At 37.8% G+C, this 27974-nt stretch overlaps 1 protein-coding gene and 4 non-coding genes across 5 annotated transcripts in view; 2 read left to right on the top strand and 3 right to left on the bottom strand.

Moving 5' to 3' along the window:
* Positions 1 to 2045: 2045 nt before the first annotated feature.
* The window catches only part of LOC148074807 (major histocompatibility complex class I-related gene protein-like), a 28986-nt gene continuing 3057 nt past the window's right edge, over positions 2046 to 27974 (bottom strand). Inside the window, exons 5-7 of the mRNA XM_087796121.1 lie at positions 3491 to 3757; positions 2651 to 2929; positions 2046 to 2446 (exon numbers count right to left, since the gene is read on the bottom strand). Coding sequence (XP_087652247.1) covers positions 2046 to 2446; positions 2651 to 2929; positions 3491 to 3757 — 947 coding nt within the window. The remainder of the gene's footprint in view (positions 2447 to 2650; positions 2930 to 3490; positions 3758 to 27974) is intronic.
* Positions 7225 to 7437, top strand: LOC148074808 (small nucleolar RNA U3). Its single transcript, XR_015711951.1, has one exon. It is a non-coding gene; the product is annotated as a small nucleolar RNA U3 (small nucleolar RNA).
* On the bottom strand, positions 8306 to 8518 carry LOC148074809 (small nucleolar RNA U3). Its single transcript, XR_015712065.1, has one exon. It is a non-coding gene; the product is annotated as a small nucleolar RNA U3 (small nucleolar RNA).
* On the bottom strand, positions 20854 to 21076 carry LOC148074810 (small nucleolar RNA U3). Its single transcript, XR_015712013.1, has one exon. It is a non-coding gene; the product is annotated as a small nucleolar RNA U3 (small nucleolar RNA).
* On the top strand, positions 21895 to 22107 carry LOC148074811 (small nucleolar RNA U3). The gene has a single exon (XR_015712066.1). It is a non-coding gene; the product is annotated as a small nucleolar RNA U3 (small nucleolar RNA).

Raw genomic sequence — 27974 nt, forward strand, 5'->3', positions numbered from 1 at the left:
AAGTTTGACTTGAGAGAAGCAGGTCAGAGAGCAAACCTCCACAAACACATTCAGCCGACTCAGCAGGAAACTTTGAATCAAGTTTCTACATGTGAATTGTCGGCACAAGCTCTTCTGGATTTTTCTTCTACACAAAAGTGGACACAACTTATGTGCACCTGTTCAGCACAAGACGAGTTGATCAAAGCAATACAGTCATATTTAGGACATGAGTTGATCAGGAAACAGAAGGAGAGGTCAGAGATGTTGACCTTTCATAACAGCTGCACAAATGGATTCTTTCTGAGCCTCCACTGACCCTCAATGACAAGTGACTTTACTGAACATTTGGAGTCCAAACACATGTGGACGTTTTCTGTCCATTTATTTGAAGATCAAAACACACAAGAAATGAAGCAGCAGTTCAACTATGTTTGACAAGATTCTTCACCTCTGACATCACAACTGACGCTTCATTAACTAGTGTCTACACACCAGGAAGAAAACACACAAACTATTACATGAACACAAAACTGTCTGTGCGTGTACTTGTGTGTGTGTGTGTGTGTGTGTGTGTGTGTGTGTGTGTGTGTGTGTGTGTGTGTGTGTGTGTGTGTCTACACATTCATAAATTTGTCACTGTGTGTCTGATTTTTTTCCGTTTTGGTTTTTGCATGTTTGTACTTCTGTTTGTTATTTGATGTGTAAATACATGTGTTTGTTATCTTTTTATTTGTGTGTGCGCCTATTTTCAGGTTTGTTCAACTGTTTCCGTGAGTGTGTTTGGGCATGTGTGCCTGATTTTGTGTGTCAGTACCTGTTTTTAGACTCTGTTTGTCTGTATATATTTTCCGTGTGTGTATCATTTTGTCTACAGAGACATCTGTGTGTGTGCGTTAGTTATTGTGTGTTAGTGCTTTTGTTGCGCCAGAGAAGCATGTGTTTAAGTATTTATGTGTGTGCATTTCTGTGTAGTAGTAAAGCACATGTGTGTGTGTTTGTCATTGTGTGTGATTGCTTTTTTGTGTGTGTGCGTGTTTGTGCATTTTTTGCTTTGGTAAAGCATGCGTGTGTGTGTTTGCAGTTGTTTGTGAGTGCATTTTTGTGTGTCAGAGATGCATGTGTGTGCATCCTTGTGTGATGGTGAAGCATGTGTGTGTTTGTGTGTGATTGTGAGTGAGTGCATTATTGTGTTTTAGAGAAGCATGTTTGTGAGTGTTTGTGTGTGTGCATTTATTTGTGTTAAAGTGAAGCATGTGTGTGAGTGTTTGTGTGTGTGAGTGTATTTGTGTGGTACAGAATCGTGTGTGTGCATTTATCTGTGTGTGTGTGTAGTTTTCATAACGGCTCAGATCACATGACATCCTGATGTGAGTTTCAAACACATTTCCAGTGAAGGAACAAAGATCAGCAGCTCTGACGTCTGCAGAGTCTCAGAAGAAAAAGACGTTTCTTGGTCGATTCCTCCTGAAACACGGAGACAGAAAAATGTATCAACTTGTAAAATCATGCGTGAAGTGAGTCTTGAAGAAAAGTGACAATTATCATCCACTGACTTTAGTCTCTGTCCACGGGCGGATCCTTCAGATGGTCCAGCTCCGAGCTGGGGGCCGCTGTAAGATCACAAACCCTGTTAGCTTGTGTGCTTCTCACCAGCAGATGAAACTAGTGTCAACACTGATGCTAGCATGCTAGCACTCTGTCACATGGTCAACATCTGAGCTGAGACAAGATCATGTACTTACAAGACGAGTCAGAGTCGCCTGAAATGGAAAGAAAGAGGACAAATTACACCTGAAGAAGATGAACATAGAAGAGTTCCTCTGACCTCTTCTCATCTCTGCTGACCTTCTTTGACCTTCTATTCTTTCTCTCCAGTATCTGGAGATGATCTGGATCAAATCACAAACTCTCACCTTTCTTCTTCTTCTTGTAGATGAAGTATCCAACCACTGTGAGCACCAGAGCGGAGGCAGCGACGGCGGCCATGATGATGTACAAGGTCAGGAAAGTCCTGGCTGTGGATGGAGAGCAAAGTAAGTGGAGACATGATCAGGTGACCAGTGTTAGAGACGTGGTGGGGCCTCATTCAGCAGATCCATGCTGACCACACCTGGACTCTCATCTGGATGAAAGAAACCTCTGGAGACACCAAGAAGGTTCTGAAGACTCTTACCGTTGGTCAGGATGTTTGACGGATCCAGTTTGGTGACCACGTCTTCCGGAATGCCGTCCAGTTGAAACACACACTCGTACCTGGACCAGTCGTCAGACGGGAGTTTCAGGTCCACCATGTTCTGGAAGGTTCCGTCAGGGTTGGGGAGGATCTCTCCGTGTTCCACGTCCTCGTGCAGCTCCTCTCCGTCTTTGGTCCAGAACAACATGGCTCTGTCGGGGTAGAAGCCTGTAGCGTGGCAGGTGACCGGAGAGCTGGCTGTCTTCTGGAGGAGAGACACTCGTGGACGCTCTGAAGGGAGAGACACCACACTTCAGAGAGAAAGTCAAAGGATGGACAGAGAATGAAGGAGAGGAGGAGGAGGGAGGACAGGGGTGGAGGTGAGGAAAAGAAGGTAAGAGGAGAGAGAGAGAGAGAGAGAGAGAGGACATGAGGAGAGAGAGGAGGGAGAGAAGGAGGAAGGAGAGCAGAAGGAGAAGAAGGTCATGGAACTACCTGTTCTCATCAAGGTTTTGCTCCCAAACTTCACAAACTTCTTCAGTTCATTTGGACATTCCTGGGTGAAATAGAACTTTCTATATTTCTTCATGCCTTCATTCTGGTCCCACTTGTGTTTGCTGATGACGGCCTGAGGACTCGGAGCGACCCAGGTCAGAGTCTGAAGGTCAAACACGATGAAGTCTTCTCCATCATAGCCGAACTGTTCATAACCTTTGACCTCTCCAGTCTCATCGTCCCACTCACAACCGTTCATCCTCTGAAAGATGTGAACACCTGAGAGAGAAACCAGAGTGAGACCTGATCTACTCCACTGTTTAATACTCCACTGTGATCTACTCCACTGTTTAATACTCCACTGTGGTCTACTCCACAGTTTCATACTCCACTGTGGTCTACTCCACTGTTTAATACTCCACTGTGATCTACTCCACTGTTTAATACTCCACTGTGGTCTACTCCACTGTGATCTACTCCACTGTGATCTACTCCACTGTGGTCTACTCCACTGTGATCTACTCCACTGTGATCTACTCCACTGTTTAATACTCCACTGTGGTCTACTCCACTGTGGTCTACTCCACTGTTTAATACTCCACTGTGATCTACTCCACTGTTTAATACTCCACTGTGATCTACTCCACTGTTTAATACTCCACTGTGATCTACTCCACTGTTTAATACTCCACTGTGATCTTCTCTTCTTCTCTGAACTTGTATGATCTACTCCAGTTTCCTCCTCTGATCTACTCTGTATACAAGATTGATGGTTCAGGATGTAAAAAGGTTGAACATGATTCAGTTTAAGGTCAAACATTGATTTTAAAGACAACAAACCTCCAGTTTGGTTGAATCTCTGTTTTGCTATTTCAATGTTGATCTTCTGGACCTGCTGTGCATTATTTAACTTATTTGTCTCTCTCTCCCAGTACTGAGGATCATCTGCTGTGGCCTGGATCATCCAGTCTTGTTTGGGTACAAATCTCCTGGTGTTGCTGTCGTAGTGTTCCACTTCAACTCCGTCCACATAAGCGACAAAAACAAACTCTGGGAAGTTTTTAACTCCAGCAGACGCAGTTCGGAAAAACTGCATTGTGTGAATCACTGTGAGACACAAAAACAAAGTTTAGATCTTCTCTGGTTCTGATGACACAACGTTGTGATGCAGCAGAACAATCACATCTTCTACAAAGACAAAGAGGTGAAGAACAGAGGGACAGTCAGCAGTGACACAAAGTTCACGTCCACACACGGACACCAGCAGAACATCCTTCACACTTCACTCTCCAAGAACCCTGGCTAACTGGGACACAACTATAGAAGAAGAAGAAGAAGAAAGAAGAAAAAACGATTAATATTAATAACAATCTGAAATGTAATAAATATTTATAATAAAACAAATAAGGAATAAAGAGAATTAAAAGAATAAATGGATGAATTAAGAAGAAACAGGAGCAACAATGTTGAAAAAGATCAAACAACTAAATTGAAATTGTTTTTAAAAAACGCATAGATAATAAAATATTAAAACCAAGTTCATGGAACAAATCTAAGAATGATTGATAGAATAAAGATCATTGAAGGACATTAAGGTTAATGATGAAGTTAAATAACATGAGTTTATATCAGTTTATAAATAACATGTTTCTGAAGATTACTGTTCAACATGATTGTAAATGTTTCATTTAGATATTTTAAGTCCAAACACAAGTTCAGAGCAGCTGCTTCACTGAGTTGCTCCAATAAACTGTGAGATGTGATAATATGTTGAAGTGAGCTGAGCTACAAGGTTGTCTGAACATGCGCACTTAAGAAATGCGACACTTTCTTTGTTTTTATTTCCTCATTTTAGTTCATGATAGACTTGTTTACTAAAGTCAAATCAATGAAAATTGTAAAAGCTCTTCTTGTGAGTCAATGAATCTCCTGATGGCAGCATCGTTTAAAAACAAGTGATCAGCTCATGAAGCAAAACTCTGGAGTCACTTTCTGTTCAGCGTCAAACAAGTTCCTCCGTCAATCAACAGAAGTGACTCAACAGCGCCACCAGGTGAGCACCTGACATTGAGCTCGGATCTACTTTTCTGTGTACGACTTCTTCACGGTTCTGAGATGAAAAGTGAATCAGTGAAACACTTTGACTCCTCTGAGAGTGAAAAGGTCATGAAGGTTGTAGTGAAGAGTATTTGGAGAAATAAAAGGTGACGCAGGTGTGAACACATGAAAGTGGAGGAAGGAGACTCACTCGCAGTTGAGCTGTGGATCCACACAACAAGCACAAACAACACCTTCTTCATCTTCAGCTCTTTTCTGGAGACTAGGATCCAACAAGTCTTCAGGTCGACGAACGAAGTACAAGTGAAAGTAAACAACAGACGCAGGAAGAAATATCTGAGCCAATGAGGATTCAGTGTGACGTCACGTCCAGATGGAAAGTCAAAGTAAACCAAACATGTTATTACGACTATTTTCTGTGACAAAAACTCCACTTTAAACTTTATTATTATTTCTTAGAGTCGTTCTTCTGAACCTTAAAGTCACGCAGAATGTGAACTATGGAATACCAGGAGTGTCAAATTAAAGTGAAGAGAAATAAAAGTGGATTGAATTGCTTTTTATTTTGACATATATACGTATAAACTTTATTTCCTTCCTTTCTATTCTCTTTTATTCAGAAAAAAAGTTTTTCTAAAATATTACTATGAAAGTAAAAAATAAACGAGTTTTTTGTGGAGACGAGAAAAGCTTCTAGTTCCCTCTAGTGGTTCAAACATGACATTGAGCTCAAACAGTAAATACATTTGAATGATTTTCAGTCATTTTCATCAATTCAAGAACCTTTTTTATCATTATTTTACGGACAGACTTTCTGTAGTTAAAAAAACACTTGAACTATCTTCAGTTCCCTCCTGGTCAGTGAGCTCTTGGTGCTCTACGATCTCTCCAACATTGTATGGTCTCACAGGAAGTAAAACTGCCTGTTCTTGGTACTATTTACCCACAAACCTTAGCATGAACTGGCCCTCAAAAGTAAACCTGTCAGAGAAAGTAAAGGTCTCAGGCAACAGCAGGTTGAAAGTGGGGATATAAGCAGTGGAGAAAATAAAAAATTAACTTTCAGGTTGAATTATAGAATTAAAATATATCATTTTTACTTAAAAGATACAATATTTGATTGTTTTTTAAGTTGATGAATCTCAGACAGAAATAAAGTTGTCTAATAAGCTACATTATTTAACTTCATCAAAATGTCTTTAAATCCATTTTAATTAACATTTTCAATCAGGTTTTGTTTTGACACACAAATGAATGTGATCAGTATCCGTTCATGGTGATTGTCCTTATCTGCCACAATGATTCTTCCCTGACTGAATATCTTTTGAGCGTGTTGTGTTGAGTCTGTAATGCTGCCAACAAAGTTATGAATCTACAAGTTTCCTGACACACTTCGACTAGAAATTGTTCTTGATGATAGTTTATTGAAAATAATTCTTCTCACTTTTGTTTCTTTGTCAAGATGAAACATTAAACATTTCCACATGGTTGGTTTAAACACTCAATGTGAACATTTTGGTGCATGTGTTGAACTTTCATTTGGATTAATATGTAAGTTCACAGTATTGAGGGGAGGAATATGATCAGAGTGTTGGTTTTCCATTTTAAAAGTGTAAATATTGTCTCATTCTGCACTTTGTCCAGGACGAGAACACAGTCTTCTCTTTCAGTCAGACAAGCCTACTCTTGGGATGAAGGTTTTTGATCATCCATTGTGCCGACCAAGGCTTTTCTATGGTTTTCCACCAGTGTTTCCTCTTTCCTCTTGAGAACAGTGAGGCTCGAGGGTTTGAGGTTGATTTTAGTGGCACCAGAAGCTCCAACAAATCACTGGTTCCTCAACTGGTTGGCTCTACAACAAACTGAAGAAATGCTGACTCTGCTCTCTGTTCTAATGTTGACCACAAACTGTTCTTTGTAGTGTAGTTCACAGAAATAAATAATATTTTACTCAACATTATTCATTAAATGACATTTGTTTCTTATAATATTAACTTTACTCCATGTTTTGTAATAATGTAGGAACTTACTTTGAAAGCTTTATGGTTCATGTGTTTGATATAAACATACATTTTATGTTGTGTGTTTAATAGTGATGTGTTGATGAAGCCAAATGAAACAGTGTCATGTTGTTTAGAGGTCAGTAGGTGGCGCCATCAGTTTAAAAATGATGTGATGTTTCATTAGAAAAATTGTTCAAAACAATGGAGAATAGTGCAGAGACCGCCATCTAGTGGAAAAATAATGACACTGCTTCATGAAGAATACTTACAAAGTATATTATTAATTGACATTTGTTTATTCTAATATTGACTTTACGACGTGTGTTTTTTAAATAATGTAGAAACCTAGTTTGAAAGTATTGTGGTGCATGTGTTTGATTTGTAAATACATTTCAAGTTGTGTATTTAATGTGAATCACACAGTATCATGTTTGTTCAACTAAAATAAAAATCAACCATCACTATAATAGTTTGGTGTGAGGATGGAGTGTGATGTTGGTGCAGAGTTAAGTTAAGACTATACTTTCAGGGATCATTTCTATAGTTCTTAACTTAAGAAATGTGTTTGTAAAGTGTTTGGTGTCACTAACCATGATGAAGAGTTGTGATATTCCTTCCTGAGTGTGAAGCAGACAGAGAATAATGATTGACTTCATATGTTCTCTGTCATTGATGATCCTTCTTTACTTCCTTGTGCAGTATTGAGAGGAATATGATCAGAGTGGTTGTTATGTACAATACAATATATAAAAACATTTGTATCTGTTAATCTACATCTCTACTGTCTCCTTGAGCAGATACATACAACTCTCCACTGGAGGTAGATGCTCTTGCTCATTCATTGTGGTCACTTTAATCTTTTCCACTACAGTGTTTCCTCCTCCTGCTCTTGAGGAGAGTGAGAGGTTTAAGGTTCATTTAGTGGCTCCAGCAAAAACAAGCCCTCATCTCTGTGACAGACTGCTTTGACCAGAAGAGTGGTGAAGGTCTGATGAAGCTTCATGAAGCAGTGTCATTATTTTCCACTAGATGGTGCTCTCTGCAATATTTTCCTTTGTTTTGAACAACTGTTTTAATTAAACATCACTTTTTTTTCTTCTTTCGTTTAGACAGTATTTATATTCTTACACAATTGACACCAGAGAGTTTAGTCTGAAGAATTTACTAGTTTACTGTAAATCTATTGAATTCCTAAAAAATCAGGCATCCTGGAGAAAAAAGTTCTGTTCATAAACAATGCATTTATTTATCTGATTAATTTCACAACAAAGTTATCAGCAAAAATATATCTCAACAACCATATCAGTAATAGTTGTACGTGTTTAAATATTCAGGTTTTTAACAAAATACAAACACATATCTCTACTAGTCTCACAAATCAATGAATCTGACAAATAAAAGTTTCTGCTTCTGAATCCTTTAAGCAGAAATGATGCCAAACTTGATGGTTTGTTAGAGCAAATGAATCCTAAAGCTTTAGTTAAGGATGAACTACTCTAATGGAAGTCTTCAGTGGTTCATGAGGCTTAATCTCACCATTACTGCTAAACTCATAGAAACGTTTGAAATGTAACCATGTTGTTATGAACCAACAACCACTCTGATCATATTCCTCTCAATACTGCACAAGGAAGTAAAGAAGGATCATCAATGACAGAGAACATATGAAGTGAATCATTATTCTCTGTCTGCTTCACACTCAGGAAGGAATATCACAACTCTTCATCATGGTTAGTGACACCAAACACTTTACAAACACATTTCTTAAGTTAAGAACTATAGAAATGATCCCTGAAAGTATAGTCTTAACTTAACTCTGCACCAACATCACACTCCATCCTCACACCAAACTATTATAATGACGGTTGAATCATTGTTTTTTTTCATTTCACAGTTTATAAACAACATCTATACAAAAACAACAGGTTACCTATGTAACCTTGTTTCTACAAATGATTGTGACACTCTCTATAGGATGATTCTATGGATAACCTCTCTTGGCCCTGACTCTGAAAAAGAACAAAGCACTCACCACCTCTTTACATGTGACCTGCACTGAAACACACCAGCAATATATTCGTGCCTCTGACTTTCTTCACCGTCCTCAACTAGCAGACAAGTGGACACACTGGACAGAGTAGATGAAGATTCATCCACTCTGGACCAGAGTGAAGGGGTGGGTAGAAAGCCCAGAAGGAGACCACTCTGGTCCTCACAGTGCAGGTATGAACCTTCTAAAGAAAGAGGGTTCAAACATAGCATGACAGTTGCAATCCGTCTGATGGACAAACCAAACATGTCATCAGTACAATTAGCTGACACTGACGTGAGCAGCAGAAGCATCTTGAGGGACAAAATGTCCAAATGTCATCTGAGGCCAGAGTCTCAGTGGTCCATGAAGAAAACACTTCAGCAGTGGTAAGTAGTGATGGTCTGATGAAGCTTTATGAAGCAGTGTCATTATTTTCAGAGAACACTAGATGACGGTCTCTGCACTATTTTCTTTTTTTTCAAACTTAAGTTTTATTAGAATTTTCCACATTAAGGCAAACACACATACATCACAGAAAATAAAAAACCAACAACGCAAAAACACAAAACAAAAATAAAAAAATAAAAATGGGGGTTGTTCATGTTTCTTACATGCATCTTTCAATATATAAAGTACACACTGATACAGTCCAAGTATTTCACAGGTGTCGTTGTTGTGTAAACAGAGTCCACTTTTTCCATTTTTCTATAAATTTGTCTTCTTGTGTCCTTATCCTGTGGGTTAAAAGTTCCATTTCAAAAACTCCTTTGACAATGTGAGTCCATTCTTCCACTGGTTTTCGTATTGTGCCATTTTTTGGTAATGGCCTTTTTAGCGGCTGCCACTAGTATTTTAAATAAATATTTGTCTTCCTTGTTTACAATGTTTGAATTTAAGCCCAGGTACAAAATTGAACATGCAGGTGGAATATTATAGCCCAAGATGTTTTCAACTGCTTCATGCACAACCTTCCAATATTTCCTGATTTTAGAGCAATACCAGAAAACATGAGCATCGACATTGACTTCGTTACAATCTCTCCAACACGACTGGTCCGATGACAGTTGTCTGCTTTTAATTTTTGGTGTAATGAAATATCTTATTACATTTTTCCAGCAGTGTTCCCTCCAGATACGAGAAGATGTCGTAGAATGCTGCGTCTTCCAAATATGTGACCATTCTTCTTGACTTATACTGATATGGAACTCTTTTTCCCACTTTTCCTTTACATCATTTGTTGTCTTTCCCTTAGTTTCCATCATTTGCTTGTATAATGTTGAGACAATTTTACACTTCTTGCCGTTATAGGTTCCAATCAAAGTTTGGATTATACCATTTCTGTTTTCATTCATGTTTGGTTTAATTTGTTTGTCATAGAAGTCCCGTAATTGTAAGAATCTAAAGTGGTCTCTGTTATTTAGAGAGTATATTTGTTTCAGTTCTTGGAAGCTCATCATTTTGCCATGTTTTGTGTCTGTGCATATTGCAGTTAAACCTGGATCCACTGCCTGAACTGTAAATCCAGATTATTTGGAGTGAAATTTTTATTGTATGCTATCCAACTGAATATTTTAATTTCATTTTCCAATTTGTGTTTTCTGACCACCTTGAACCACATTTCAAGTGTGAATTGACTTATTGTATCTAATTGGTTACTATATTCCTTCATGGTTTTTCTGTCTCCAATTAGACTTCGAATTTCCTGATCTCTACATTTTCCTTCTAGATTTTTCCATATTGCGTCAAAGTGTTGGTCACACCAACTTATAATTGGTCCTATCTGGGCCGCAAGATAGTATCCTCTCATGTTTGGTAAAGCCATCCCACCTCCCTCTTTACTAATCTGTAAGGTTTCAAATGTTACTCTCGGGTTTTGTCCATTCCATATAAATCTAGAGAACAATTTGTCCCACACTCTGAATAGAATCTCTGGTACCTCAACTGGTAATGCTTGAAACAGGTAAAGTAATCTAGGTAGGATGTTCATCTTGATTGTATCTATTCTTGAACTCAAATCCAGTGTAAGGGGACCCCACTTTTCTAGGTCAGTTTTAATTTCTTTATGTAGTTTGCTATAATTTTCTTCAGACAGTTTCTTGCATTCCTTGGTCAAGGTGACCCCTAGGTATGTTATTTTTTTGGCAAACCAATTTGTGTTTAATATTATTTTGAGATTCTCAGATGGAGTAAAATTCATTGCAATAATTTGCGTTTTTGCTCAATTTAATTTGTAGCCAGAACAGGAGCCAAATGCTTCCATGTGTTGTATTACTTTTGGAATACTAGTTTCTGGTTCTTGTAAATAACATATTATGTCATCTGCAAAAAGTCCAATAATTTGTTTTTCGTGATTCATTTCTATACCTTTAAGTTCCTTGTTTTGTCGGATTGCTTGGGCCAATGGTTCGATACAAATAGCAAAAAGAGTTGGTGAGAGGCAACAACCTTGTCTTGTAGATCTTTCTAAGGTAATAGGGTCTGATAGACTAGCATTTATTCTTATTCTTGCGGTCGGCTTTTGATTGAGCGATCTAATGCATCGTATTGCTTTACTATTTAGTCCAAATTTCTCTAGTACAAGATACAGGAATGACCAATTAACGCAATCAAACGCTTTTTCTGCATCAAAGCTTATGAGGACAGCTGAGATGTTGTTACGTTCCACATGATCTATTACATGCATAGTCCTCCTAATATTGTCATGCGTTTGACGGCCCTTGATAAATCCGGTCTGATCCTCATCAATTATCTCTGTCATGAATGTGCTGTATCTTTTTGCTATGATGGAAGTGTAAAGTTTATAATCTATGTTTAATAATGAGATCGGCCTGTCGTCTTCACACTTCTCACTGGTTTTCTTTTTTGGGATAACTGAGATGATAGCTTCGCTCCAAGACGGAGGAATCACACCCTGTTCAAGAGTGTAGTTAAATGATGTGTGTAGCATCGGGGTCAGCTGTTCATTGAATGTTTTATACCATTCAGACGGTAAACCGTCACTACCTGGTGATTTATTTGATTTGAACCTTCCAATTGCTCGCTCTATTTCCACTTTTGTTATCGGTGTTGTTAGGAGGTCATTTTGCTTTGTGCCGATGCATGGTAGATCTAGTGAGTTAAGAAAAGTTTTGATTTGACTTATGTCGGCAGAAGGTGGTTGTTTATACAAATTCTCATAATAATTTCTAAATTTAGTTTCTATTTCCTCTAAATCAAAAGTGGCTTCATTTGTTAAAGCATCTCTAATTTTATGAACGGAGCGGTCGATCTGCTGTTTTTTAAGTCTTCTTGCCAAAAGTCTCGTTCCTCTTGACCCCATCTCGTAATATGACTCTTTTAAATACCTAGTTCTTTTTTCTACTTCTGAATTTAATTGTCTTTTTATGTTCTCCCTGGTTTCTTGTATCTTTGGAAGTAGAGTGGGGTCCTGGCTGTTTTTGTGTTGTCGTTCTAACCTTAGTCGTTTTTCTTTCTCGTCCTTATATGCTGCTTCTCTTGTTTTTTTCAGTAAAGAGCACTTTGCTATAATATTTCCCCGCATAACTGCTTTAAGAGCATCCCACACTATTGCAGGGTTAACCTCACCATTTTCCTTTTCTTTTTGATATATGAAAATATCATTTTTGATTTCTTCAACTATTTTTTTGTTGTTCAGAATACCAATATTCAACCTCCACATTGTTTTTTTAACTCGTGATTTTAGTTTAATTTTTAATATTACTGGGCTGTGGTCAGATATATCCGCTTCTCCTATTACACACTGTTCTACTTTGTAAAAATCTTCTTGATTTAGAAAGAAATAGTCGATCCTTGCATAGCTTCCGTTAGGTGCAGAGTAGTGTGTGTAATCCCTGTTTTTTGGATGTAACCTTCTCCATAGATCCATCATACCGTAGTCTCTTAACATGTTTTTCATTGTTTTTGTAACATGGTTCATATTTCTTCTATTGTTGGATGGATCTAATGTACTGTTTAATACCACATTGAAGTCTCCTCCACAAATAAGTGTCCCATTCATTTCTGTTACAATATTGTCAAATAGCTCCTTAAAAAATACCTATTTCACTGTTTGCAGCATAAACACAAGCCAAAGTTACATTTTCATTCTGAAGTTTTCCTTTTACAATGACATATCTTCCCTCTTTATTGCTCTTTTCTTTGATCAAGTCAAACTTCACAGATTTATGAATTAGTATTGCCACTCCTCTTCTACATCCATGTTTAAATGAACTATGGTAAACATTCTGATATCCGAACTTTTTTAACTTCTCGTGTTCGGTTTTTGACAGATGAGTTTCTTTTAGGAAAATCAGATGAGTTTTTTCTTTTTTCAATTTTGTCATTACCCTTTGTCTTTTTATAGGGTTGTTTAAACCATTTACATTCAACGACATTATTGTTATGGATTCTGTCATGTGTATACAATAACCTTATATGCAATCGCCCCAAAAAGTATAAAAACACACAGAACAATGAAAAAAAACCTTAAACAAACATATAACACACTGACTTCAAAAGGATGGGGTGTAAAAGCCCATTCCTTGAGTTCCCTGTTGGAGGGAGGAGGGAAGTGAGCCCCAGAAGTGTGGGGGCCCTCCCTAGTAAAAGAAAAAGACAGAATAACTGCTATTCCTATACTAGAATTGTCCAACATTAGGTGTTTAGTCGAGCTCCTTCCCCGTCTACTTTGTAAACATTGATCTACTGTTAGATTGAAAATTATTATACACTATACGTATACGCCATAAGTTAAATTAATGCTAAAAAGATAATAAAAATATAGAGTATAAATTACTAGCCTCATCTAAGAGCTTAAACGTTTAAATACACATTCACAACCAACATTTCACTTTCATACTGATATACACTGTGTCAAGGGTAGCTTGAAACAGACTAGAGATTATTCAGCGACTTAATGAAGGACAGACTGTCTGCTCAGTTCACACCTGTGAGCGTGAAACAAAAGAGAAAGAAAGAACACACTCAAGAAAGGGGGGCTGGAAGACAAAGAAACTTGCCCACACGGCGGGGAGGCAGGGATGTTGCTCTCCAGGTGACTCGAGACAGGAACTAACATCAAAGAACCACTGCCCCGGAAAATACGCCCCCTGGACAGAAACTTTCCCTTAAATATAGAGGGGACCCATAACCCAGGACCGTCTTTCCCGGAGCTATTGACCTGTACAGCTGCCGGCAAAGATCGAGTCCTTTCGATCGTAAAGTTGTATCTTTGTTTGACTTGTAGCGGCGAATAAACGACCCGTACACTCTGCATTTTGACCTTTTCTCTCCATAAAGCAAAGTATTAAGACCCGGACGTGACGTCGTGTTGGAGCGACAGAAACAGACTAGTTTTAATCGTTTAAAATGGTGCCGTGACCCGGATTTGTTTGGAGATTCTTGGACGAAAAGACGGCGACTGAGGCCAGTCAGACGAACGGGCCCAAAATATGGTAAGCAGAAAACCTTTTATTTTATTTCTGCATTTAGTTTCGTCTGGCTGAGTTAATCGATTTAGAAGCCATATGAGTGGATGGGTTGTGCGTTGATTCCGCTTGTAAGGCAAGCAAACATATAACTTCTTGTTTTGGTTTAATTTTCCGTTACGACTCTTGGCACCTAAAGTAATCACAGATAGAACATAATTGGCCGGGGGTTCTATCGAGTGACAAATATATCTCTATTTAGCACGCTTTAAAGGCATTTAATCCACCCTTTTAGAGAGGCTTAATCCCCTTGAGTACGAACGGCGTGTGAATGGGAAAAAATAGAGCTTTTTATAGGTTACGCTGCCTTATGAATACTTACGTTATGATAAAAAACAAAAAACAACTTTCTTGATTAATGCAACGTTAACGCTAATGTGTGTTTTTCAAGTTTTAAATAAAGAAATTTATAGCTTTCTTAAATTTCTATTGGCTAAAAAAGATAGTTTTTTTCTTGTAAGTTTTATGCTGCGAGTTTATTTTTAAAAGAGGGAAAAAACGGCTTACTATATTTATAAAAGAAGTTTCATGGTCAACTGCCGTGGACTTCTATTGGTTGAAAAAAGCGTTTTTTGCTTGTGAATTTCATGTTGCAAGTTTTTTTATACAAATTTTTGGTAATTATAAAATAAGTATTCAAGCGTGTTATATATTATATATATATACATATATAGTATATAATATTTTTGGGGAAAAAAGCATTTCTTGCGCCGCAAGTTTTACGAATTCAAATACTCTTGTTGTTTCTTATGTTACGTTGGTTGCATAGTGAGTACCTATATTGTGATTAAAAAAAACGACTTTCTTGACTAAACGCGACGTTAATGTTAATACGTGTTTTTCAAGTTTTGTGAAAAGAAATTATTCAGTTTCTATTGGTTTAAAAAAGAGTTTTTTCTTGTAAGTTCTATGAGGTTTTTTTAAATGGTAAAATTAACTTTATTTGATTGTCATGTCATAATAAAGTTTGGGATTATAATATAGGTATTCAAGCGTGTAGTTCTCTTATAGAGAGGGAGACGAACAATTGGTGTAAAAATAAATTAAATAAAAATTAAAAATAAAGGAAAAAATAAAATAAATAAAAATAAGAAATGGATTTATCTGAACTGTGGTTAAAATGGCAGTCTTGTGGAATAGGATCATGTGGTGCTGTATTGTTTCGCTCTGTAAGTTTGTATGTGGAAAAAATTGCTCCGTTGGATCGGAAAAATGTTGTGAAAAACTGGTATAAATGGGCTGAAAAGCAAAGAAAGGTTGGAAATCTGCCTGATTGGGGCATGCGTATGCCTGAAGAAGATATTCTTGGTGAAAATGTGAAAAATATTAATCTAGAACTTAAAGTCATTAGGAGGAGAAAAACAAGCATGTTGTTTAGTGAAAAATACAGACTGGCTTTGTTAGAAAAACTAAAACTGATAGAGACAGATTTTTTGTGATTATGGAAATGGTAAAAATGATAAAGTTAAATACTGAAGTGATGGCACCAGTGAAAGCTGTTAAAAAGGAAGTTGTTGATGAAAATAATGTAACTGAAAAAACGGATTCACCACCACCTTACCTAGGAGATGGAAACCAAAATGTAAACTCACAAATGTTGTCTGATAGATTGCAAAAAATGGTAATGAAAGAGAAAGTGAACACACAGGCTCCAGTGTTCAATGTTACAGGAGGGCAGCTGATGATGGATCAAGATGGTAATGAAATAGACAAAACAAAAATGATGAATTTAAAAGAGATTATGGATAATGTAGCAATAAAAACACACAGGCAAGAAATTCTCACAAGAGATCTGTTAGCCACAGCAGAAAAAACACTTAGCAGATCAGTTGAAATGGCAATTAGACAAGGACAAAATAAAGAAGATGCAGATGCGAGTGCAGCCCTGACAAGTGCACTAGAGACTATAGAGCAGTTGCGTGAAAAAACAAAGGACAAAGCAGAAAAATTGAAAAAGAAAAAGTACAGTGAGGGAGAAAGCAGCAGCGAGGATGAGGAACAGGACAAGTATTGCAAGTATAAACTTGACCCAGGCACACCATTGAAACCTTCTAAACATACAGTAAAAACTAGAAAAGGTGAGAAAGGGACACTAAAAGGGAGATCAGATGGATTGGGAACAAGCCTTTCTGGACAATTTCCTTTACTGGTGAAAAGTGGAAGAAGGAGGGATTATACTGATTACGTCTCAGCAACTATGATGGATGTACAATGTCTGAAAGAAAAACTTCCTCCTTTGGAAAAGGGAGCAGGTCAGTGGATTAATGTTTTTTGCAACAATATGACAGGAATTGTATTGGCTATTGGAGATTGGAGACAAATTGTTACAGCATGTGTGGGTGCTGATAAAGTGTCAAAAATAGAAGAAGAAGCAGGAACAGAATGCGAGCCTCATCAAACACCATTCTCTCATCATTCAAGACATATATGGCTGGCCATGAGGGAGGCGTTCCCTACAAAGGTGGATGTGAATGAACCAACGTCATGCATGTACAAAGATGAAGAAAGTGGTAGTGAATATGTAACACGTTATAGGACTAAGTGGGAGGAACAACTGGGTGGTCCACTAACTGACAGTCACCTTGCACTCTTCAGGGGGGCAATTGTAAAGGGATGCCCAACTTCTGTAAAAAAAAAAAACGTTTAGAGGCTATAGTAGGATTGGATAAAAAATCTATAATAGAATGGGAAGAATATTTAAGCCATTATGTTAAGATGTTTAACGAAGAATTGAAAGAACAAGAAGAATGTGACAAAAATGACACAAGACAATTGAATAAAACAAAACTCTCTGAGCTTCGTCAACAGGTCAAGGAAAGACAGAAAGGAAAACAAATGGTACAACGGCCACCAATTACTGCAGCCCCACAGTATTTGACACCACACGACGACTGTTGTTATTCATGTGGGCAACCAGATCACTGGAGTAATGAATGTCCTTTCTACCTTTAGCATTATTTAACAGCCTAAAATACAATAATTCATAAATCTTGTTTTCACCCCCCTACCTGATATGAATCCTCAGCCCTCAACAAACTAATGGTAGAATAAAATAATAGCTAAAAATGACAGAGTAGCAGCAAGACAAAATAATTCAATTTTTAAGGCTATTTTTAACTGAATGTGTTAAGTTGTGTAATTACAGGAAAGGAGATGTTTTAAATCAGCTCAGAGGCTGGAGCGAGATGTGTTGTGAGGACAGTTAAAACAAAGGACACGGACCCCTGCTGACATTCCTCAGGTTGTAAACAATTCCACATGAGCCATGGTGCAACAGAGGAGATGATGTCAGGCTCATGGAGAAAGTGACTCCTGTGTCCAGTTGTAGGTTGTAGGTAAGGAGAAGAATTTTGAGTAGCAATGGAGGTGTGAATCAGATTGTAGAAGTGGAGGTGTGAATCAGTTGCTGAAGTGGTCATTTAAGAAAGGTCTCTGGGTAATGAATGATAAAAACAGTTGGTCAAAAGGAGAGATGTTTTTTGGGGCAAGACGATGATGCACAAAAGACTCTATTTGGCTTTGAAAAAACATTGCATTACAAAGCCCATGAGATGTTTTTTATCAGGAATTTGTTAATTACAGAAGTTGAATTTATCAATGAAAGTGAAAATGGTTACTTTTGCATCCTTACTGTACAATGCTTTACAATCTCATTTAGAAGACTTGTTTCTGACAGGGAAGTCTTCGCAACATAAATAAATAGTGGTGACATTCATTTGAAAAATGACTTGAAAGGTTTCATATAAAATAGATGTAGGTTTTAATTGAATGGTAATGGAATGATTTCCAAAGTTCAGCACAGGTGAGGTCAGACAACATAACACCCCAGTTTCAATTTTGCAGAAAGAAAAGTTGTATGTTTTTCTTGTATTTAACGGATATGTCTAGTTCTCCTTTTACAGTTGAAGGAGACAAAGGAAGCCTTAAAAATGACCTAACAAAGGTCATGGATGATCCAGATTTAAATTACCATTCAGGTGGAGATACCTGGAATGTGATACAGCAGGGGGTGGCACCAACACCAGTGCAGAACAGTCACACCATCATTTAAAGAAAACCTGGTAAAATAACATCTTAAGACTCTCACAGGTTCCACAAGAAGGACTACAGCAGAGACGGTGTAATTTAACAGGGGGAGTTGGATCAAGGTGATTTTTGAGATGATAAGACAACAGTAACCCAAAGGACAGGTAACATAAAAAGATGTTATGTGTCCTCGAGGGGAGGTTGATGTATGGATGGCATGAATGGAATGAGCAATGAATGAACAGTGAACAGTATTGGTGACAGTGATGTTCCTAATTTGGGGATTCCTGGTTTTATGTCCTAAACGGGGGACGCCCCGGGTAAATCAAAGTGAAAAAGAAAAGAAAAATGAAAAAATAAGCAAACAAAAACTAAGAATGAACCTAAAAACTTAAACTACACTAACAATAAAAATTAGCTCATTTAGATTAAAACTAAAACTGATCTAGATTTAAAATAAACGAAAGAAGAAATAAAATGTATATTAAAAGTAGAAATAAAAAAAATATATAAAAAATGTAAAGAACCAATATGGAAATAATAAAAATACAAAATAAACACGAACAACAAAACAAATGGCGTAAAAGAACATGTATTGTGGTCGACTCATACTGCCAGATAACAGGCAGAGGGCAGCGGACGTGTATATTACTCTCTCCAACCAGGGTCAAAATCAGTGGACGCAGGATTTTCTGACCTGGATGAGTAAACGCACTCAGAAGCATCAACCACATTCCCCATCAGAAGAAACAAGCGGATAAGTACATGGGGAAATTACCCAATTCTATTACATTAATAAAAAACTTTTTTTGGTCAGAGCTACTCCTGAATGAAGGTTGTTTGTGTGTAGGTTCAAGAAGATGGACTCGGAGAAGATCGAAGAAGACGGATTTCTGGGATCGGTTTTTCCTCTGCACGCCTGGAATCGGAACATGGACGAAGAGGACTAGATGACGAAGAAGAGCAGTCACACTGACTATGGAAGATGAAGAACGAACAGACCGACTGCAGAGGATGATGATAACGATAATGCTGATGGACTGGACTACTGAGAAACATGAAAGAATGATGAAAGACCACTTCTGAATGAGGCCAAACTTTGTGTCACCGTTTAAAAATAATAATTAATATTACAGACAGATGATTATATTTTCGGTTATACATATAGCGTGTGCAGGTACATGATAATAATATGTGTTGGGAAAATGATAATATTAGATAAAAAACGATAAAATGTTGCTGCGGAACAACCATTGATTTAGAAAATTGATTTGAACTTTTGAAGAAAGAATTGAACTTTTTGTTTATGACGTGACCTGTAAAGGCCACGTCAACAGGGGGAGTTGTTAGATTGGAAATTATTTTACACTATAGTATACGCCATAAGTTAAATTAATGCTAAAAAGATAATAAAAATATAGAGTATAAATTACTAGCCTCATCTAAGAGCTTAAACGTTTAAATACACATTCACAACCAACATTTCACTTCATACTGATATACACTGTCTCAAGGGTAGCTTGAAACAGACGTAGAGATTAATCAGCGACTTAATGAAGCATCTGTCTGACTGCTCAGTTCACACCTGTGGGCGTGAAACAAAAGAGCAAAACGGAACACACTCAAGAAAGGGGGGCTGGAAGACAAAGGAACTTGCCCACACGGCGGGGAAGCAAGGATGTTGCTCTCCAGGTGACCCGAGACAGGAACTAACATCAAAGAACCACTGCCCCAGAAAATACGCCCCCTGGACAGGAAACTTTCCCTTAAATATAGAGGGGACCCATAACCCGGGACCGTCTTTCCCGGAGCTATCGACCTGTAGAGCTGCCAGCAAAGATCGAGTCCTTTAGATCGTAAAGTTATATCTTTGTTTGACTTGTAGTGGCGAATAAACGACCCGTACACTCTGCATTTTGACCTTTTCTCTCCATAAAGCAAAGTATTAAGACCCGGACGTGACGTCGTGTTGGAGCGACAGAAACGGACTAGTTTTAATCGTTTTAGTATGGTATTCCATTGACTCATAGTCCAGCACAGCGATCTAAATTAGTTATTGTTTTCTCTTCACAATTTGGTTCTTTCTTTTGTTTTAGGGATGTGCAGATACTATGCCCTGCCTTGCCTCTTTGTGTTTAGTTTGGGTTATTCTGTTCGCTATACAGTTATTTAGGTTTGGTTTGGTTCAACTTTGAGACTTGTATATTGTGTAAATGTGTTTATTTCCTGTGGTTCTTTTGTTTGGGTTTAGCACTTTGTTTCAGTTTTTCGGAGTAGCGATGTGTTCAACTGAAGTAGTGTTCATAATTGTCATTTCTGTCCAGTCAATGTGTGGTTTTTGTTGAATACTAATGTGTTTTTGGTTTTCCCTTTATTTCTGTTATAATTACTAACTGTGTTTTGTTGATTGCAATTATGATTATTTGGGGACTACGTCAGTTGTAAGGCATTCGCTGCCCTGTCTGGCTAAACAATAAACTATATTTTCTGGTACTTGTGTTTGCCTGTATTCATTTGTCTGAGGTTTCTACGCGTAGGGTCGTGGGTCTATATCTTTAGGTGCAAGTCCTAAAGTGGCGTTGTTGGGTACTGATTAACACCAGTCCACCGTTACTCCCCGGGCTAGTGTAAAGAATCGGTTACAGAAGTAAAGAAGGATCATCAATGACAGAGAACATATGAAGTGAATCATTATTCTCTGTCTGCTTCACACTCAGGAAGGAATATCACAACTCTTCATCATGGTTAGTGACACCAAACACTTTACAAACACATTTCTTAAGTTAAGAACTATAGAAATGATCCCTGAAAGTATAGTCTTAACTTAACTCTGCACCAACATCACACTCCATCCTCACACCAAACCATTACAGTGACGATCCAAAGGTGACCTTTGTGTTGAAGGAATGGCTTCATAAAAATCATTGTAAGGACCTGGAGTCTCTTAGTCAGTCTCCAGATCTAAACCTCATAGATCACAGATGTCAAATCAGTCCAGAAAAGTGCTTGTTCTTTGTAGTGTAGTTCACAGAAATAAAGATTTTTTTACTCAAAATTATTCAATAAATGACATTTGTTTCTTATAATATTGACTTTACCCCATGTGTGTGCAAGCTTTATGGTTCATGTGTTTGATATAAACATACATTTCATGTTGTGTATTTAATAGTGATGTGTTGATGAAGCCAAATGAAACAGTGTCATGTTGTTTAGAGGTCAGTAGGTGGCGCCATCAGTTTAAAAATTATGTTTCATTAGAAAAGTTGTTCAAAACAATGGAAAATAGTGCAGAGACCGCCATCTAGTGGACACTTAAAAATAATGACACTGCTTCATCAAGCTAAGAAGTACAAAGCACTTTCAATACTTACAAAGTATTTTATTAATTGACTTTTGTTTATTATAATATTGACTTTACTTTTTGTGTTTTTTAAATAATGTAGAAACCTAGTTTGAAAGTATTGTGGTGCATGTGTTTGATTTGTAAATACATTTCATGTTGTGTATTTAATGTGAATCACACAGTATCATGTTTGTTCAAATTAATGAATGCAGAAGAAAAATAATAAATACAAAATCAACCATCACTATAATAGTTTGGTGTGAGGATGGAGTGTGATGTTGGTGCAGAGATAAGTTAAGACTATACTTTCAGGGATCATTTCTATAGTTCTTAACTTAAGAAATGTGTTTGTAAAGTGTTTGGTGTCACTAACCATGATGAAGAGTTGTGATATTCCTTCCTGAGTGTGAAGCAGACAGAGAATAATGATTCACTTCATATGTTCTCTGTCATTGATGATCCTTCTTTACTTCCTTGTGCAGTATTGAGAGGAATATGATCAGAGTGGTTGTTGGTTCATAACAACATGGTTAAATTTCAAACGTTTCTATGAGTTTAGCAGTAATGGTGAGATTAAGCCTCATGAACCACTGAAGACTTCCATTAGAGTAGTTCATCCTTAACTAAAGCTTTAGGATTCATTTGCTCTAACAAACCATCAAGTTTGGCATCATTTCTGCTTAAAGGATTCAGAAGCAGAAACTTTTATTTGTCAGATTCATTGATTTGTGAGACTAGTAGAGATATGTGTTTGTATTTTGTTAAAAACCTGAATATTTAGGGGCGCTGTTGAGCATAGCAATGGAGTAGACATGTTTTTTGGAGCTCCACAGAACGACTATATAAAAGTAATTTTTTCAGCGCACTTTTTGGAAAACATTCGAATTTTACCTTTGCTAAACCATATGCCTAAAAACCGAAACTTTGAAATGGCTGGTAAATCAAGCAAAGGTGGGCAAACAGCGACTCAAGCCACGAGGCCTTCGCCTTCGACGCCGACTTTAGCCCCGAGCTCCATTGAAGTAGCTTTCCTGAGAAGGAGTGTCTCCGCACCCGACGCGTCGGTCACTGAATCGCTCAAGATGGAACTACTATCTTCGGTGCGCAAGGATTTACTTGAAATCCTTCAAACAGAAGTTGGCGCAGTGTTGGAAAGTGAGATGGCGGTGATTCCAGCGGATATTGGTGCAGCGAGAGCGGAGCTCAAAGAATACAGGTCGACGATCAACTCTGAACTCTGACCTCTGAACTCTCCGCCATGAAAGCTACGGTGAAGGATGTGGAAGAAAGTTTGTCAATGTGCACGGATGATGTTGTTTCACTCAAGAAGGAGGTGAAGCGGCTCACGGGGGTCGTGGACCAACTTCACAATAAATGCGAGGACTTGGAGGCGAGGTCGCGGAGGAACAATGGAAGGATCGTCGGAATCCCGGAGACCCGTGAATGCAACACCGAGTCTGTGTCCTTCTGCAGCCTTTGATCTGAAGGACGCTCCTGGACAGAACCGTCTCTCCCCGCCTGGATCTACAGAGGGACGCCGGTCAAACACCATCATAGCCCGCGTTCACTACTTCCAAGACTGTGAAAACATCCTGAGACTCGCTCGGATCAAACAACGCATCAGTGTGGACGGAGTCAGCATCTCAGTGTTTCCTGACCCGACAAGTGTTGCCAAAGCACGCGCGGCGTTCAATGACGTCAAGAGTCGGTTTCGTGGAGTGGACGGGGTTCGCTTCGGATTTGCTTATCCTGCCCGCTTCAGAATCACCTACAAGAATGTGGAGAAATCCTTCTACTGCTGCAGAGGCGCGAGTATGTCAACAAAAACATCAGTGGAGCCTTAATTGTATTAAGTCAAGTTCTGTTGGGGCCAACTTTAGCTTCCTGAGCGTGTTAGTGCAGATACCTTTTATGGTAGGTTTATTTGTTGATGTTGTTTTTGTTTGTTTATGTTTACTCCATACAGTTACAAGTGTATTTACACCCATGTTAAAATATGAGTCACAACCCACTGTCTTTAGGTTCAACACCTTTTATAAGCTGGAACGTAAAAGGAGTGAACCGAAACACTGGTGATTGCTTCTGATGATAAGATTCCAGGGTTGAGTCAGTACTTGGGTGACTTAGGTCAGTCTGTCAAACTGAGCCTGAGAAACCTGGGTGTTGTATTTGATAAAGACATGTCTCTTGTTCAACACTGTAGAAAACTGACCAGAAACTGTTTCCTTCAACTGAGAAAAATCTCTAAACTTAGGATGAGTTTATAATCCATGAGCTTATAATCCATGCGTTTGTTTCTTCTCGTCTGGACTATTGCAACAGTTTGTTTTCATGTCTTAACAAGAAGGATGTGTCTCGTCTGCAGTTGATTCAGAACTCTGCAGCCAGAATTCTGACCCGCTCTAGTAGAAGAACTCACATTTCTCCGATCCTTAAAACTCTTCACTGGCTTCCAGTTTCTTTCAGGATCAACTTTAAAATTCTGGTTCTTACTTTCAGATCTATTCATGGTCAGACTCCTCCTTACATCACTGATCTGATCCAGCCTTACACCCCAGCTCGGGCTCTGAGGTCTGTGGATCAGAATCTACTGATGGTTCCACGCACACGGCTCAGGACCAGAGGAGAGAAATCTTTTCAGACTGTTGCTCCTAAGCTTTGGAACGATCTTCCTCTCTCTTTACTCTTGATGGATCTACTGACTCCTTTAAGAAACATCTTAAGACGTTTCTATTTGTTCAGGCTTTTCCTTGAATTTCTCGAACTCCTGTGTTGTTCTCAGTATTATCTTGATCTTTAAAGTATGTACTTTTTTGAGTATTGTTTTGATTGTTTAAGTGCTTTGTGACCCTGGTCTCGAAAAGCGCTATATAAATAAATATTACTTACTTACTTACTTACTATTAAGCGTAACAAAGCTCTTACACACCTGAAGTCATTAGGTGGAGAGATAATGTTCTTACAAGAGACACACTTACGTCCAGAAGAACACTCAAAGTTAAAGAGGGGATGATAGAACATCACTCTGATTATGGGGATAGGTCAAGAGGAGCTGCCATACTTATTAGAAAAGGAGTCTGTTTTCAACTAAACAATTTCATATCTGATAACAAGGGAAGATATATCATAGTCGTGGGTAGATTGTCTGGAACTGAGGTGGCACTAGTTAATATTTATGGTCCTAACTGATCCTCACTTCTTCTCTAGACTAATAGCAACTATTCCAGATCCTAACAAATATAACATCATTTTAGGAGGTGACTTTAATCTCGTACCTGAGCCAACGTTAGATCCTCCACTAAACTTCAAAATAATTGATCAAAATCAGCAAATACAGTAAATCTCATTAAACAATCTTATGCACTTACTGACCCCTGGAGGAAATTAAACCTCACTACCAAACAATATTCTTTTTTTTCACATGTCCACCAATCGTTTTCGAGGATAGACTTTTTTCTGATAGACAACAGAATTTTGCCGTGTGTAACAAAATGCCAATACCACAGTATTGTGATTTCCCATCATGCACCAGTCCAACTGGACATAGCATTTCCAGACAGTGCACCAGTTCAACGCACATGGCGTCTTGACCCGCTCTTATTGTCAAGCAAAAACTTTCAACATTTTCTCTCGGATCAAATTGATTTCTTTCTTGACATCAATATTACTCCCGGGATGTCCTACACTTCAATCTGGGAGGCACTCAAAGCTTATCTAAGGGGACAAATGATTTCATTTTCAGCAAATGTCAAGAAAGAAAGAACTAAACGCCTCAATGAGATACAGCAGAAATGATTACAATTAGATAAAAAATGTGCATCTCAGCCTAATCCATCCTTATTCAATGAAAGACAATTATTACAAGCCGAATACAATCATTTAACCACTGTCCAAATTGAGAAACTCCTCCTGAAAACAAAACAAACCTACTATGAACACAGTGACAAAGTGGCTCGACTACTGTCACCAAATCAAACAATCGGCAGCAAATCGTATCATTTCTGAAATGAATACAGCTGAGGGTTTGACATCTGTACATCCACAAACTATTAATGACCAGTTCAGAACATTTTATAGTGACCTTTATACCTCTGAGACTTCTGCAACATCATTGGAGATTGAGGACTTTTTAGAAAATATGCAAATTCCCCAAATGAATAAACAAGAACAATCTGTTATAGACTCCAGAATAACAACAGAGGAAATAACTCTAGCTATAAACTCAATGCAAAGCGGAAAAGCACCTCCAGATGGATTCCCACTGAATTTTATCAAATGTTTTCAAATAAACTTTCACCTATTTTAAGTCAATTATTTGAAGAAACACGTATAACTTTAAAACTACCACCAAAAATGAATCAGGCAACTATTACAGTTATACCTATAAAAAGGAAAAGACCCGCGAGAATGTGGCTCGTACCTTACCTTACCTTACCTTACCTTATCTTACCTTACCTTACCTTACCTTACCTTACCTTACCTTACCTTATTTTACCTTACCTTACCTTACCTTACCTTATCTTACCTTACCTTATCTTACCTTACCTTATCTTACCTTACCTTATCTTACCTTACCTTATTTAACCTTACCTTACCTTACTTTACCTTATCTTACCTTACCTTATCTTACCTTACCTTATTTTACCTTACCTTACCTTACCTTATCTTACCTTACCTTACTTTACCTTACCTTACCTTACCTTACCTTACCTTATCTTACCTTATCTTACCTTACCTTACCTTACCTTACCTTATCTTACCTTACCTTACCTTACCTTATCTTACCTTACCTTACCTTACCTTACTTTACCTTACCTTATCTTACCTTACCTTACCTTATCTTACCTTACCTTATTTTACCTTACCTTACCTTACTTTACCTTACCTTACCTTACCTTACCTTACCTTACCTTACCTTACCTTACTTTACCTTACCTTACCTTACCTTACCTTACCTTACCGGCCCATAAGCCTTCTCTGCTGCGACTATAAAATTCTCACTAAAGTTCTGTCTCGTCGTCTGGAAACAGTGACCAAAATAATCCACCCTGACCAGACTTGTTCTGTGCCAGGGAGGCAATCTTTCTTTAACATGCGACGTTTACTTAATATTTTATTTAATTCCCATTCCACTGAAATGCCAGAAGTTGTTATCTCACTTGACGCTGAAAAAGCATTTGATCGGGTGGAGTGGAAATACTTATTTACAGTATTGGGAAAATTTGGTTTTGGTTCGAACTTTATATCTTGGATCAAAATAATCTATTCCACACCAGTGGCTGCAGTACACACTAACTCAATAACATCAACGTATTTTAAACTTTACAGAGGAACAAGACAGGGTTGTTGTCTCACCTTTTCTTTTTGATTTAGCTATTGAGCCTCTGGCTCTGAGGAAAGAGGAGGAAATCTTTGGAGTGTTGAGGAACAAGGAAATTCATAAATGTTCACTATATGCTGATGACCTTTTGCTCTATTTGTCTAATCCAGTTGTTTCAATACCTGGAGTTATTGAAATATTACAAATATTTGGTCACATTTCAGGTTACAAATTAAATTTTTCAAAAAGTGCTGTATTTCCAATCAATGATCTGGCAAAATCAATCGACTATAATATCTTCCCCTTTCAGTTAACAAACAAATGTACCTACTTGGGTTTAAAGATGACACATGTATACCAAGATTTCTTCCACAATCACTTCAAAACTCTGTTTGAACCAAAAATGACCTTTTAAGGTGGAGCCACTTACCAATCTCATTAGCAGGAAGGGTGAACACTATAAAGATGACTGTTCTTCCCCGTTTCCTCTATTTCTTTCAAATGATTCCTTATTATTTACCCAAATCTGTTTTTAAGGAACTTGACAGTTTAATTTCTGCATTTATATGGAACCGATCGGTGCCAAGAATGAAAAAATGTTTTCTGGAAATTCCAAGGTTTTGAGGGAGGACTTGGTCTTCCTAACTTTATGTTCTATTACTGGGCAGCAAATGTGTGCAAATTTGCATTTTGTGTTGGTGCATGGCGGGAAAAACGAGGTCCACTTTGGGCTAATTTGGAAATAAATAATAATAATGCCATTTCTCTGCTAAGTGCTACACTACCAATAGGCCAGCACCAGATCTCCAACCCTGTTGTGAAAAATTCTATAAAGATTTGGAATCAATTTCGGAAACATTTTAATTTAAAAGATTTAAGTACATTCTCTCCCTTATTGAATAACCATCTTTTCCCCCCATCCGAGATGGACACTGGTTTCCAGGTCTGGCACAGTAGTGGACTGGTATTTCTAAAAGACTTGATTCAAAATAATCATTTTCTAACATTTGATTATCTACAACAAAAACACAATCTTCATAAAAGTAATTTCTTCAG

Source organism: Callionymus lyra, chromosome 7, assembly GCF_982586985.1.
Source record: "Callionymus lyra chromosome 7, fCalLyr1.hap1.1, whole genome shotgun sequence".
Classification (NCBI taxonomy): Eukaryota; Metazoa; Chordata; class Actinopteri; order Syngnathiformes; family Callionymidae; genus Callionymus; species Callionymus lyra.